General features: G+C 40.1%; 2 protein-coding genes across 3 annotated transcripts in view; one reads left to right on the plus strand and one right to left on the minus strand.

Annotated features, from left to right (window-relative positions):
- Positions 1–12845, plus strand: part of LOC133644075 (uncharacterized) — a 24939-nt gene extending 12094 nt beyond the window's left edge. The window contains exon 5 of the mRNA XM_062038400.1: positions 12410–12845. Coding sequence (XP_061894384.1) covers positions 12410–12577 — 168 coding nt within the window. The 3' untranslated portion in view covers positions 12578–12845. The remainder of the gene's footprint in view (positions 1–12409) is intronic.
- Positions 12259–13124, minus strand: part of LOC133644280 (transcription initiation factor TFIID subunit 4-like) — a 23090-nt gene continuing 22224 nt past the window's right edge. The window contains exons 15-16 of one of the 2 annotated variants that reach the window (XM_062038652.1): positions 12991–13098; positions 12259–12651 (exon numbers count right to left, since the gene is read on the minus strand). In XM_062038652.1, coding sequence (XP_061894636.1) covers positions 12631–12651; positions 12991–13098 — 129 coding nt within the window. In that variant the 3' untranslated portion in view covers positions 12259–12630. Of the gene's footprint in view, positions 12652–12678; positions 12927–12990; positions 13099–13124 lie in introns of those variants that run through there. The other variant, XM_062038651.1, reaches the window with a different exon arrangement.

The following is a 13124-nucleotide window of genomic DNA, read 5'->3' on the forward strand; positions in this document are numbered from 1 at the left end:
AACATGTGTTGTGGTAACATGATTGATGTGTTGTGGTAACATGACTCATGTGTTGTGGTAACATGACTCATGTGTTGTGGTAACATGACTCATGTGTTGTGGTAACATGACTGATGTGTTGTGGTAACATGTAACATGTGTTGTGGTAACATGACTCATGTGTTGTGGTAACATGTAACATGTGTTGTGGTAACATGAAAGGTGTGTTGTGGTAACATGACTCATGTGTTGTGGTAACATGACTCATGTGTTGTGGTAACATGTAACATGTGTTGTGGTAACATGTAACATGTGTTGTGGTAACATGACTGATGTGTTGTGGTAACATGAAAGGTGTGTTGTGGTAACATGAAAGGTGTGTTGTGGTAACATGACTCATGTGTTGTGGTAACATGACTGATGTGTTGTGGTAACATGACTCATGTGTTGTGGTAACATGTAACATGTGTTGTGGTAACATGACTCATGTGTTGTGGTAACATGACTCATGTGTTGTGGCAACATGACTCATGTGTTGTGGTAACATGACTCATGTGTTGTGGTAACACGGCTGATGTGTTGTGGTAACATGTAACATGTGTTGTGGTAACATGACTGATGTGTTGTGGTAACATGACTGATGTGTTGTGGTAACATGTAACATGTGTTGTGGTAACATGACTCATGTGTTGTGGTAACATGACTGATGTGTTGTGGTAACATGTAACATGTGTTGTGGTAACATGTAACATGTGTTGTGGTAACATGTAACATGTGTTGTGGTAACATGACTCATGTGTTGTGGTAACATGTAACATGTGTTGTGGTAACATGTAACATGTGTTGTGGTAACATGTAACATGTGTTGTGGTAACATGACTGATGTGTTGTGGTAACATGACTCATGTGTTGTGGTAACATGACTCATGTGTTGTGGTAACATGACTGATGTGTTGTGGTAACATGTGTTGTGGTAACATGACTCCTGTGTTGTGGTAACATGTAACATGTGTTGTGGTAACATGACTCATGTGTTGTGGTAACATGTAACATGTGTTGTGGTAACATGTAACATGTGTTGTGGTAACATGTAACATGTGTTGTGGTAACATGTAACATGTGTTGTGGTAACATGACTCATGTGTTGTGGTAACATGTAACATGTGTTGTGGTAACATGACTGATGTGTTGTGGTAACATGAAAGGTGTGTTGTGGTAACATGAAAGGTGTGTTGTGGTAACATGACTCATGTGTTGTGGTAACATGACTCATGTGTTGTGGTAACATGTAACATGTGTTGTGGTAACATGACTGATGTGTTGTGGTAACATGTAACATGTGTTGTGGTAACATGACTCATGTGTTGTGGTAACATGACTCATGTGTTGTGGTAACATGACTCATGTGTTGTGGTAACATGTGTTGTGGTAACATGACTCATGTGTTGTGGTAACATGTAACATGTGTTGTGGTAACATGTAACATGTGTTGTGGTAACATGACTCATGTGTTGTGGTAACATGACTCATGTGTTGTGGTAACATGACTGATGTGTTGTGGTAACATGTAACATGTGTTGTGGTAACATGACTGATGTGTTGTGGTAACATGACTCATGTGTTGTGGTAACATGACTCATGTGTTGTGGTAACATAACTGATGTGTTGTGGTAACATGTAACATGTGTTGTGGTAACATGACTCATGTGTTGTGGTAACATGTAACATGTGTTGTGGTAACATGAAAGGTGTGTTGTGGTAACATGAAAGGTGTGTTGTGGTAACATGAAAGGTGTGTTGTGGTAACATGACTCATGTGTTGTGGTAACATGACTCATGTGTTGTGGTAACATGTAACATGTGTTGTGGTAACATGAAAGGTGTGTTGTGGTAACATGAAAGGTGTGTTGTGGTAACATGAAAGGTGTGTTGTGGTAACATGACTGATGTGTTGTGGTAACATGAAAGGTGTGTTGTGGTAACATGAAAGGTGTGTTGTGGTAACATGAAAGGTGTGTTGTGGTAACATGACTCATGTGTTGTGGTAACATGACTCATGTGTTGTGGTAACATGTAACATGTGTTGTGGTAACATGAAAGGTGTGTTGTGGTAACATGAAAGGTGTGTTGTGGTAACATGACTCATGTGTTGTGGTAACATGACTCATGTGTTGTGGTAACATGTAACATGTGTTGTGGTAACATGACTGATGTGTTGTGGTAACATGACTCATGTGTTGTGGTAACATGACTCATGTGTTGTGGTAACATGACTCATGTGTTGTGGTAACATGACTCATGTGTTGTGGTAACATGACTCATGTGTTGTGGTAACATGACTCATGTGTTGTGGTAACATGACTCATGTGTTGTGGTAACATGTAACATGTGTTGTGGTAACATGACTGATGTGTTGTGGTAACATGTAACATGTGTTGTGGTAACATGACTCATGTGTTGTGGTAACATGACTCATGTGTTGTGGTAACATGACTCATGTGTTGTGGTAACATGACTCATGTGTTGTGGTAACATGTGTTGTGGTAACATGACTCATGTGTTGTGGTAACATGTAACATGTGTTGTGGTAACATGACTCATGTGTTGTGGTAACATGACTCATGTGTTGTGGTAACATGACTCATGTGTTGTGGTAACATGACTCATGTGTTGTGGTAACATGACTCATGTGTTGTGGTAACATGTAACATGTGTTGTGGTAACATGACTGATGTGTTGTGGTAACATGACTCATGTGTTGTGGTAACATGTAACATGTGTTGTGGTAACATGACTGATGTGTTGTGGTAACATGTAACATGTGTTGTGGTAACATGACTCATGTGTTGTGGTAACATGACTCATGTGTTGTGGTAACATGACTCATGTGTTGTGGTAACATGACTCATGTGTTGTGGTAACATGTGTTGTGGTAACATGACTCATGTGTTGTGGTAACATGTAACATGTGTTGTGGTAACATGTAACATGCGTTGTGGTAACATGACTCATGTGTTGTGGTAACATGACTCATGTGTTGTGGTAACATGACTCATGTGTTGTGGTAACATGACTGATGTGTTGTGGTAACATGTAACATGTGTTGTGGTAACATGTAACATGTGTTGTGGTAACATGAAAGGTGTGTTGTGGTAACATGAAAGGTGTGTTGTGGTAACATGAAAGGTGTGTTGTGGTAACATGACTCATGTGTTGTGGTAACATGTAACATGTGTTGTGGTAACATGACTGATGTGTTGTGGTAACATGACTGATGTGTTGTGGTAACATGAAAGGTGTGTTGTGGTAACATGAAAGGTGTGTTGTGGTAACATGAAAGGTGTGTTGTGGTAACATGACTCATGTGTTGTGGTAACATGACTCATGTGTTGTGGTAACATGACTCATGTGTTGTGGTAACATGTAACATGTGTTGTGGTAACATGACTCATGTGTTGTGGTAACATGACTCATGTGTTGTGGTAACATGACTCATGTGTTGTGGTAACATGACACATGTGTTGTGGTAACATGACACATGTGTTGTGGTAACATGACTCATGTGTTGTGGTAACATGACTCATGTGTTGTGGTAACATGACTGATGTGTTGTGGTAACATGTAACATGTGTTGTGGTAACATGTAACATGTGTTGTGGTAACATGACTCATGTGTTGTGGTAACATGACTGATGTGTTGTGGTAACATGTAACATGTGTTGTGGTAACATGTAACATGTGTTGTGGTAACATGTAACATGTGTTGTGGTAACATGATTGATGTGTTGTGGTAACATGACTCATGTGTTGTGGTAACATGACTCATGTGTTGTGGTAACATGACTGATGTGTTGTGGTAACATGTAACATGTGTTGTGGTAACATGACTCATGTGTTGTGGTAACATGTAACATGTGTTGTGGTAACATGAAAGGTGTGTTGTGGTAACATGACTCATGTGTTGTGGTAACATGACTCATGTGTTGTGGTAACATGTAACATGTGTTGTGGTAACATGTAACATGTGTTGTGGTAACATGACTGATGTGTTGTGGTAACATGAAAGGTGTGTTGTGGTAACATGAAAGGTGTGTTGTGGTAACATGAAAGGTGTGTTGTGGTAACATGACTCATGTGTTGTGGTAACATGACTCATGTGTTGTGGTAACATGACTGATGTGTTGTGGTAACATGACTCATGTGTTGTGGTAACATGTAACATGTGTTGTGGTAACATGACTCATGTGTTGTGGTAACATGACTCATGTGTTGTGGCAACATGACTCATGTGTTGTGGCAACATGACTCATGTGTTGTGGTAACATGACTCATGTGTTGTGGTAACACGGCTGATGTGTTGTGGTAACATGTAACATGTGTTGTGGTAACATGACTGATGTGTTGTGGTAACATGACTGATGTGTTGTGGTAACATGTAACATGTGTTGTGGTAACATGACTCATGTGTTGTGGTAACATGACTGATGTGTTGTGGTAACATGTAACATGTGTTGTGGTAACATGTAACATGTGTTGTGGTAACATGTAACATGTGTTGTGGTAACATGACTCATGTGTTGTGGTAACATGTAACATGTGTTGTGGTAACATGTAACATGTGTTGTGGTAACATGTAACATGTGTTGTGGTAACATGACTGATGTGTTGTGGTAACATGACTCATGTGTTGTGGTAACATGACTCATGTGTTGTGGTAACATGACTGATGTGTTGTGGTAACATGTAACATGTGTTGTGGTAACATGACTCCTGTGTTGTGGTAACATGTAACATGTGTTGTGGTAACATGACTCATGTGTTGTGGTAACATGTAACATGTGTTGTGGTAACATGTAACATGTGTTGTGGTAACATGACTCATGTGTTGTGGTAACATGACTCATGTGTTGTGGTAACATAACTGATGTGTTGTGGTAACATGTAACATGTGTTGTGGTAACATGACTCATGTGTTGTGGTAACATGTAACATGTGTTGTGGTAACATGAAAGGTGTGTTGTGGTAACATGAAAGGTGTGTTGTGGTAACATGAAAGGTGTGTTGTGGTAACATGACTCATGTGTTGTGGTAACATGACTCATGTGTTGTGGTAACATGAAAGGTGTGTTGTGGTAACATGAAAGGTGTGTTGTGGTAACATGAAAGGTGTGTTGTGGTAACATGAAAGGTGTGTTGTGGTAACATGACTGATGTGTTGTGGTAACATGAAAGGTGTGTTGTGGTAACATGAAAGGTGTGTTGTGGTAACATGAAAGGTGTGTTGTGGTAACATGACTCATGTGTTGTGGTAACATGACTCATGTGTTGTGGTAACATGTAACATGTGTTGTGGTAACATGAAAGGTGTGTTGTGGTAACATGAAAGGTGTGTTGTGGTAACATGACTCATGTGTTGTGGTAACATGACTCATGTGTTGTGGTAACATGTAACATGTGTTGTGGTAACATGACTCATGTGTTGTGGTAACATGACTCATGTGTTGTGGTAACATGACTCATGTGTTGTGGTAACATGACTCATGTGTTGTGGTAACATGACTCATGTGTTGTGGTAACATGACTCATGTGTTGTGGTAACATGACTCATGTGTTGTGGTAACATGTAACATGTGTTGTGGTAACATGACTGATGTGTTGTGGTAACATGTAACATGTGTTGTGGTAACATGACTCATGTGTTGTGGTAACATGACTCATGTGTTGTGGTAACATGACTCATGTGTTGTGGTAACATGACTCATGTGTTGTGGTAACATGTGTTGTGGTAACATGACTCATGTGTTGTGGTAACATGTAACATGTGTTGTGGTAACATGACTCATGTGTTGTGGTAACATGACTCATGTGTTGTGGTAACATGACTCATGTGTTGTGGTAACATGACTCATGTGTTGTGGTAACATGACTCATGTGTTGTGGTAACATGTAACATGTGTTGTGGTAACATGACTGATGTGTTGTGGTAACATGACTCATGTGTTGTGGTAACATGTAACATGTGTTGTGGTAACATGACTGATGTGTTGTGGTAACATGTAACATGTGTTGTGGTAACATGACTCATGTGTTGTGGTAACATGACTCATGTGTTGTGGTAACATGACTCATGTGTTGTGGTAACATGACTCATGTGTTGTGGTAACATGTGTTGTGGTAACATGACTCATGTGTTGTGGTAACATGTAACATGTGTTGTGGTAACATGTAACATGCGTTGTGGTAACATGACTCATGTGTTGTGGTAACATGACTCATGTGTTGTGGTAACATGACTCATGTGTTGTGGTAACATGACTGATGTGTTGTGGTAACATGTAACATGTGTTGTGGTAACATGTAACATGTGTTGTGGTAACATGAAAGGTGTGTTGTGGTAACATGAAAGGTGTGTTGTGGTAACATGAAAGGTGTGTTGTGGTAACATGACTCATGTGTTGTGGTAACATGTAACATGTGTTGTGGTAACATGACTGATGTGTTGTGGTAACATGACTGATGTGTTGTGGTAACATGAAAGGTGTGTTGTGGTAACATGAAAGGTGTGTTGTGGTAACATGAAAGGTGTGTTGTGGTAACATGACTCATGTGTTGTGGTAACATGACTCATGTGTTGTGGTAACATGACTCATGTGTTGTGGTAACATGTAACATGTGTTGTGGTAACATGACTCATGTGTTGTGGTAACATGACTCATGTGTTGTGGTAACATGACTCATGTGTTGTGGTAACATGACTCATGTGTTGTGGTAACATGACACATGTGTTGTGGTAACATGACACATGTGTTGTGGTAACATGACTCATGTGTTGTGGTAACATGACTCATGTGTTGTGGTAACATGACTGATGTGTTGTGGTAACATGTAACATGTGTTGTGGTAACATGTAACATGTGTTGTGGTAACATGACTCATGTGTTGTGGTAACATGGCTGATGTGTTGTGGTAACATGTAACATGTGTTGTGGTAACATGTAACATGTGTTGTGGTAACATGTAACATGTGTTGTGGTAACATGATTGATGTGTTGTGGTAACATGACTCATGTGTTGTGGTAACATGACTCATGTGTTGTGGTAACATGACTGATGTGTTGTGGTAACATGTAACATGTGTTGTGGTAACATGACTCATGTGTTGTGGTAACATGTAACATGTGTTGTGGTAACATGAAAGGTGTGTTGTGGTAACATGACTCATGTGTTGTGGTAACATGACTCATGTGTTGTGGTAACATGTAACATGTGTTGTGGTAACATGTAACATGTGTTGTGGTAACATGACTGATGTGTTGTGGTAACATGAAAGGTGTGTTGTGGTAACATGAAAGGTGTGTTGTGGTAACATGACTCATGTGTTGTGGTAACATGACTCATGTGTTGTGGTAACATGACTGATGTGTTGTGGTAACATGACTCATGTGTTGTGGTAACATGTAACATGTGTTGTGGTAACATGACTCATGTGTTGTGGTAACATGACTCATGTGTTGTGGCAACATGACTCATGTGTTGTGGTAACATGACTCATGTGTTGTGGTAACACGGCTGATGTGTTGTGGTAACATGTAACATGTGTTGTGGTAACATGACTGATGTGTTGTGGTAACATGACTGATGTGTTGTGGTAACATGTAACATGTGTTGTGGTAACATGACTCATGTGTTGTGGTAACATGACTGATGTGTTGTGGTAACATGTAACATGTGTTGTGGTAACATGTAACATGTGTTGTGGTAACATGTAACATGTGTTGTGGTAACATGACTCATGTGTTGTGGTAACATGTAACATGTGTTGTGGTAACATGTAACATGTGTTGTGGTAACATGTAACATGTGTTGTGGTAACATGACTGATGTGTTGTGGTAACATGACTCATGTGTTGTGGTAACATGACTCATGTGTTGTGGTAACATGACTGATGTGTTGTGGTAACATGTAACATGTGTTGTGGTAACATGACTCCTGTGTTGTGGTAACATGTAACATGTGTTGTGGTAACATGACTCATGTGTTGTGGTAACATGTAACATGTGTTGTGGTAACATGTAACATGTGTTGTGGTAACATGACTCATGTGTTGTGGTAACATGTAACATGTGTTGTGGTAACATGTAACATGTGTTGTGGTAACATGACTCATGTGTTGTGGTAACATGACTGATGTGTTGTGGTAACATGTAACATGTGTTGTGGTAACATGTAACATGTGTTGTGGTAACATGTAACATGTGTTGTGGTAACATGACTGATGTGTTGTGGTAACATGACTCATGTGTTGTGGTAACATGACTCATGTGTTGTGGTAACATGACTGATGTGTTGTGGTAACATGTAACATGTGTTGTGGTAACATGACTCATGTGTTGTGGTAACATGTAACATGTGTTGTGGTAACATGAAAGGTGTGTTGTGGTAACATGAAAGGTGTGTTGTGGTAACATGAAAGGTGTGTTGTGGTAACATGAAAGGTGTGTTGTGGTAACATGACTCATGTGTTGTGGTAACATGTAACATGTGTTGTGGTAACATGAAAGGTGTGTTGTGGTAACATGACTCATGTGTTGTGGTAACATGACTCATGTGTTGTGGTAACATGTAACATGTGTTGTGGTAACATGACTCATGTGTTGTGGTAACATGACTCATGTGTTGTGGTAACATGACTCATGTGTTGTGGTAACATGACTCATGTGTTGTGGTAACATGTAACATGTGTTGTGGTAACATGACTCATGTGTTGTGGTAACATGACTGATGTGTTGTGGTAACATGACTGATGTGTTGTGGTAACATGACTGATGTGTTGTGGTAACATGTAACATGTGTTGTGGTAACATGACTCATGTGTTGTGGTAACATGACTCATGTGTTGTGGTAACATGACTCATGTGTTGTGGTAACATGTAACATGTGTTGTGGTAACATGTAACATGTGTTGTGGTAACATGTAACATGTGTTGTGGTAACATGACTGATGTGTTGTGGTAACATGACTGATGTGTTGTGGTAACATGTGTTGTGGTAACATGACTCATGTGTTGTGGTAACATGTAACATGTGTTGTGGTAACATGTAACATGTGTTGTGGTAACATGTAACATGTGTTGTGGTAACATGTAACATGTGTTGTGGTAACATGTAACATGTGTTGTGGTAACATGACTCATGTGTTGTGGTAACATGACTCATGTGTTGTGGTAACATGTAACATGTGTTGTGGTAACATGACTCATGTGTTGTGGTAACATGACTCATGTGTTGTGGTAACATGTAACATGTGTTGTGGTAACATGTGTTGTGGTAACATGACTGATGTGTTGTGGTAACATGTGTTGTGGTAACATGACTCATGTGTTGTGGTAACATGTAACATGTGTTGTGGTAACATGTAACATGTGTTGTGGTAACATGTAACATGTGTTGTGGTAACATGACTCATGTGTTGTGGTAACATGTAACATGTGTTGTGGTAACATGTAACATGTGTTGTGGTAACATGACTCATGTGTTGTGGTAACATGTAACATGTGTTGTGGTAACATGTGTTGTGGTAACATGTAACATGTGTTGTGGTAACATGTAACATGTGTTGTGGTAACATGTAACATGTGTTGTGGTAACATGACTCATGTGTTGTGGTAACATGACTCATGTGTTGTGGTAACATGACTCATGTGTTGTGGTAACATGTAACATGTGTTGTGGTAACATGTAACATGTGTTGTGGTAACATGACTGATGTGTTGTGGTAACATGTGTTGTGGTAACATGACTCATGTGTTGTGGTAACATGTAACATGTGTTGTGGTAACATGTAACATGTGTTGTGGTAACATGTAACATGTGTTGTGGTAACATGACTCATGTGTTGTGGTAACATGTAACATGTGTTGTGGTAACATGTAACATGTGTTGTGGTAACATGACTCATGTGTTGTGGTAACATGTAACATGTGTTGTGGTAACATGTGTTGTGGTAACATGTAACATGTGTTGTGGTAACATGTAACATGTGTTGTGGTAACATGTAACATGTGTTGTGGTAACATGACTCATGTGTTGTGGTAACATGTAACATGTGTTGTGGTAACATGACTCATGTGTTGTGGTAACATGTAACATGTGTTGTGGTAACATGTAACATGTGTTGTGGTAACATGACTCATGTGTCTTGGTAACATGTAACATGTGTTGTGGTAACATGACTGATGTGTTGTGGTAACATGACTCATGTGTTGTTGTAACATGTAAGGTGTGTTGTGGTAACATGACTCATGTGTTGTGGTAACATGAAACCTGTTGTGGTAACATGACTGATGTGTTGTCGTAACATGAAACCTGTTGTGGTAACATGACTCATGTGTTGTGGTAACATGACTGATGTGTTGTTGTAACATGAAACCTGTTGTGGTAACATGACAGCATGTCTCCATACAACTTTACACTTACCATATTGATGTCATACCATACCTACATGACACGTGTGTTGTGGTAACAGGACACCTGTGTCATGGTAACAGGACACGTGTGTCGTGGTAACAGGACACGTGTGTCGTGGTAACAGGACACGTGTGTCGTGGTAACATGAAAGGTGTGTCGTGGTAATATGAAAGGTGTGTCGTGGTAACATGAAAGGTGTGCCGTGGTAACATGAAAGGTGTGTCGTGGTAACATGAAAGGTGTGTTGTCGTAATTGTCGTAACATGAAACGTGTGTTGTGGTAACATGACACGTGTGTTGTGGTAACATGGCTGATGTGTTGTGGTAACATGGCTGATGTGTTGTGGTAACATGGCTGATGTGTTGTGGTAACATGAAACGTGTGTCGTGGTAACATGACTGATGTGTTGTTGTGACATGAAACATGTGTCGTGGTAACAAAACACGTGTGTTGTTGTAATTGTCGTAACATGAAAAGTGTGTTGTCGTAACATGAAACGTGTGTTGTCGTAATTGTTGTAACATGAAAAGTGTGTTGTCGTAACATGAAGTGTGTTGTCGTAACATGAAAAGTGTGTTGTCGTAACATGAAAAGTGTGTTGTCGTAACATGAAAAGTGTGTTGTCGTAACATGAAACGTGTGTTGTCGTATTTGTTATAACATGAAAAGTGTGTTGTCGTAACATGAAACGTGTGTTGTTGTAATTGTTGTAACATGAAAAGTGTGTTGTCGTAACATGAAACGTGTGTTGTTGTAATTGTTGTAACATGAAAAGTGTGTTGTCGTAACATGAAAAGTCTGTTGTCGTAACATGAAACGTGTGTTGTCGTATTTGTTGTAACATGAAAAGTGTGTTGTCGTAACATGAAACGTGTGTTGTTGTAATTGTTGTAACATGAAAAGTGTGTTGTCGTAACATGAAACGTGTGTTGTTGTAATTGTTGTAACATGAAAAGTGTGTTGTCGTAACATGAAACGTGTGTTGTTGTAACATGAAACGTGTGTTGTTGTAATTGTTGTAACATGAAAAGTGTGTTGTTGTAACATGAAACGTGTGTTGTTGTAATTGTTGTAACATGAAAAGTGTGTTGTCATAACATGAAAAGTGTGTTGTCATAACATGAAGTGTGTTGTCGTAACATGAAACGTGTGCTGTTGTAATTGTTGTAACATGAAACGTGTGTTGTTGTAACATGAAACGTGTGTTGTTGTAATTGTTGTAACGTGAAAAGTGTGTTGTCGTAATTGTTGTAACATGAAAAGTGTGTTGTCGTAACATAAAACGTGTGTTGTTGTAATTGTTGTAACATGAAAAGTGTGTTGTCGTAACATGAAACGTGTGTTGTTGTAATTGTTGTAACATGAAACGTGTGTTGTTGTAATTGTTGTAACGTGAAAAGTGTGTTGTCATAACATGAAAAGTGTGTTGTCATAACATGAAGTGTGTTGTCGTAACATGAAACGTGTGCTGTTGTAATTGTTGTAACATGAAACGTGTGTTGTTGTAACATGAAACGTGTGTTGTTGTAATTGTTGTAACGTGAAAAGTGTTGTCGTAATAGTTGTAACATGAAAAGTGTGTTGTCGTAACATAAAACGTGTGTTGTTGTAATTGTTGTAACATGAAAAGTGTGTTGTCGTAACATGAAACGTGTGTTGTTGTAATTGTTGTAACATGAAACGTGTGTTGTTGTAATTGTTGTAACGTGAAAAGTGTGTTGTCGTAATTGTTGTAACATGAAAAGTGTGTTGTAACATGAAACGTGTGTTGTTGTAATTGTCGTAACATGAAAAGTGTGTTGTGGTAACATGAAAAGTGTGTTGTGGTAACATGTTGTGGTAACATGGAAAGTGTGTTGTGGTAACGTGTTGTGGTAACGTGAAAAGTGTGTTGTGGTAACATGTTGTGGTAACATGGAAAGTGTGTTGTGGTAACATGTGTGTGTGTTACTTGTGTGCAGGTGTTGCAGCGACTGCAGCAGAGCAGCTTCTACATCACATGTAGTTCATGCGGTGGCGGTGCAGACTGCCCCTCCCACTTCAGCGAGTACGTGCTGCAGAGGGCGGGGCTCAGTGGCCGGGGCTCCTCCCCCGGACGAGTCAAACAGGAAGTGCTGGACTGCGCCTGACAGGAAGTGAGGTGATGTCATTGTGTTTGAGTCACCTCCGCCACAAAATGTTGTCAATACTTTGGACAACAAACCTGCACAGAAGACAACAGAATGCTTGTGGACATTTTTTAATGTGGCGGTCAAACAATTAAAGCCATTTTGTGAACCAAATGAAAAGAAGAAGTCAGGTATTTACAAAAGGTGTGGCAACAAATGTAATAATGGGAGGAGCCAGGAGGCATCAGAGCATGGCTCTGTAGAGGGTGAGGGAGCGGCGCAGGAAGTGGTCCTGCTCCATGCACAGCAGGAGGTCACGCAGCATGACCCGAGTCACGCGCTGGAAGCCCGGTCTTGGCGGCAGCAACACCTGACGCCCGAGAGAAGAATAAAGACCCGGGGGGAACAAAGTGGTGGGGCCACAAGACACTTACCTGGCCTTCCATCTGGCTGGCTGCTCGCTTCTTGCGTGGCCCGATGGCGGCCAGGGCGGCCATGTTGGCCTCGCGCTGCTGCAGCTGAGCTTCTTCCAGTTGTTGCAACTAAAGGCAGAGGACACAATCTCAGC

The sequence above is a fragment of the Entelurus aequoreus genome, linkage group LG27 (genome assembly GCF_033978785.1).
Source record: "Entelurus aequoreus isolate RoL-2023_Sb linkage group LG27, RoL_Eaeq_v1.1, whole genome shotgun sequence".
In the NCBI taxonomy this organism is placed as follows: Eukaryota; Metazoa; Chordata; class Actinopteri; order Syngnathiformes; family Syngnathidae; genus Entelurus; species Entelurus aequoreus.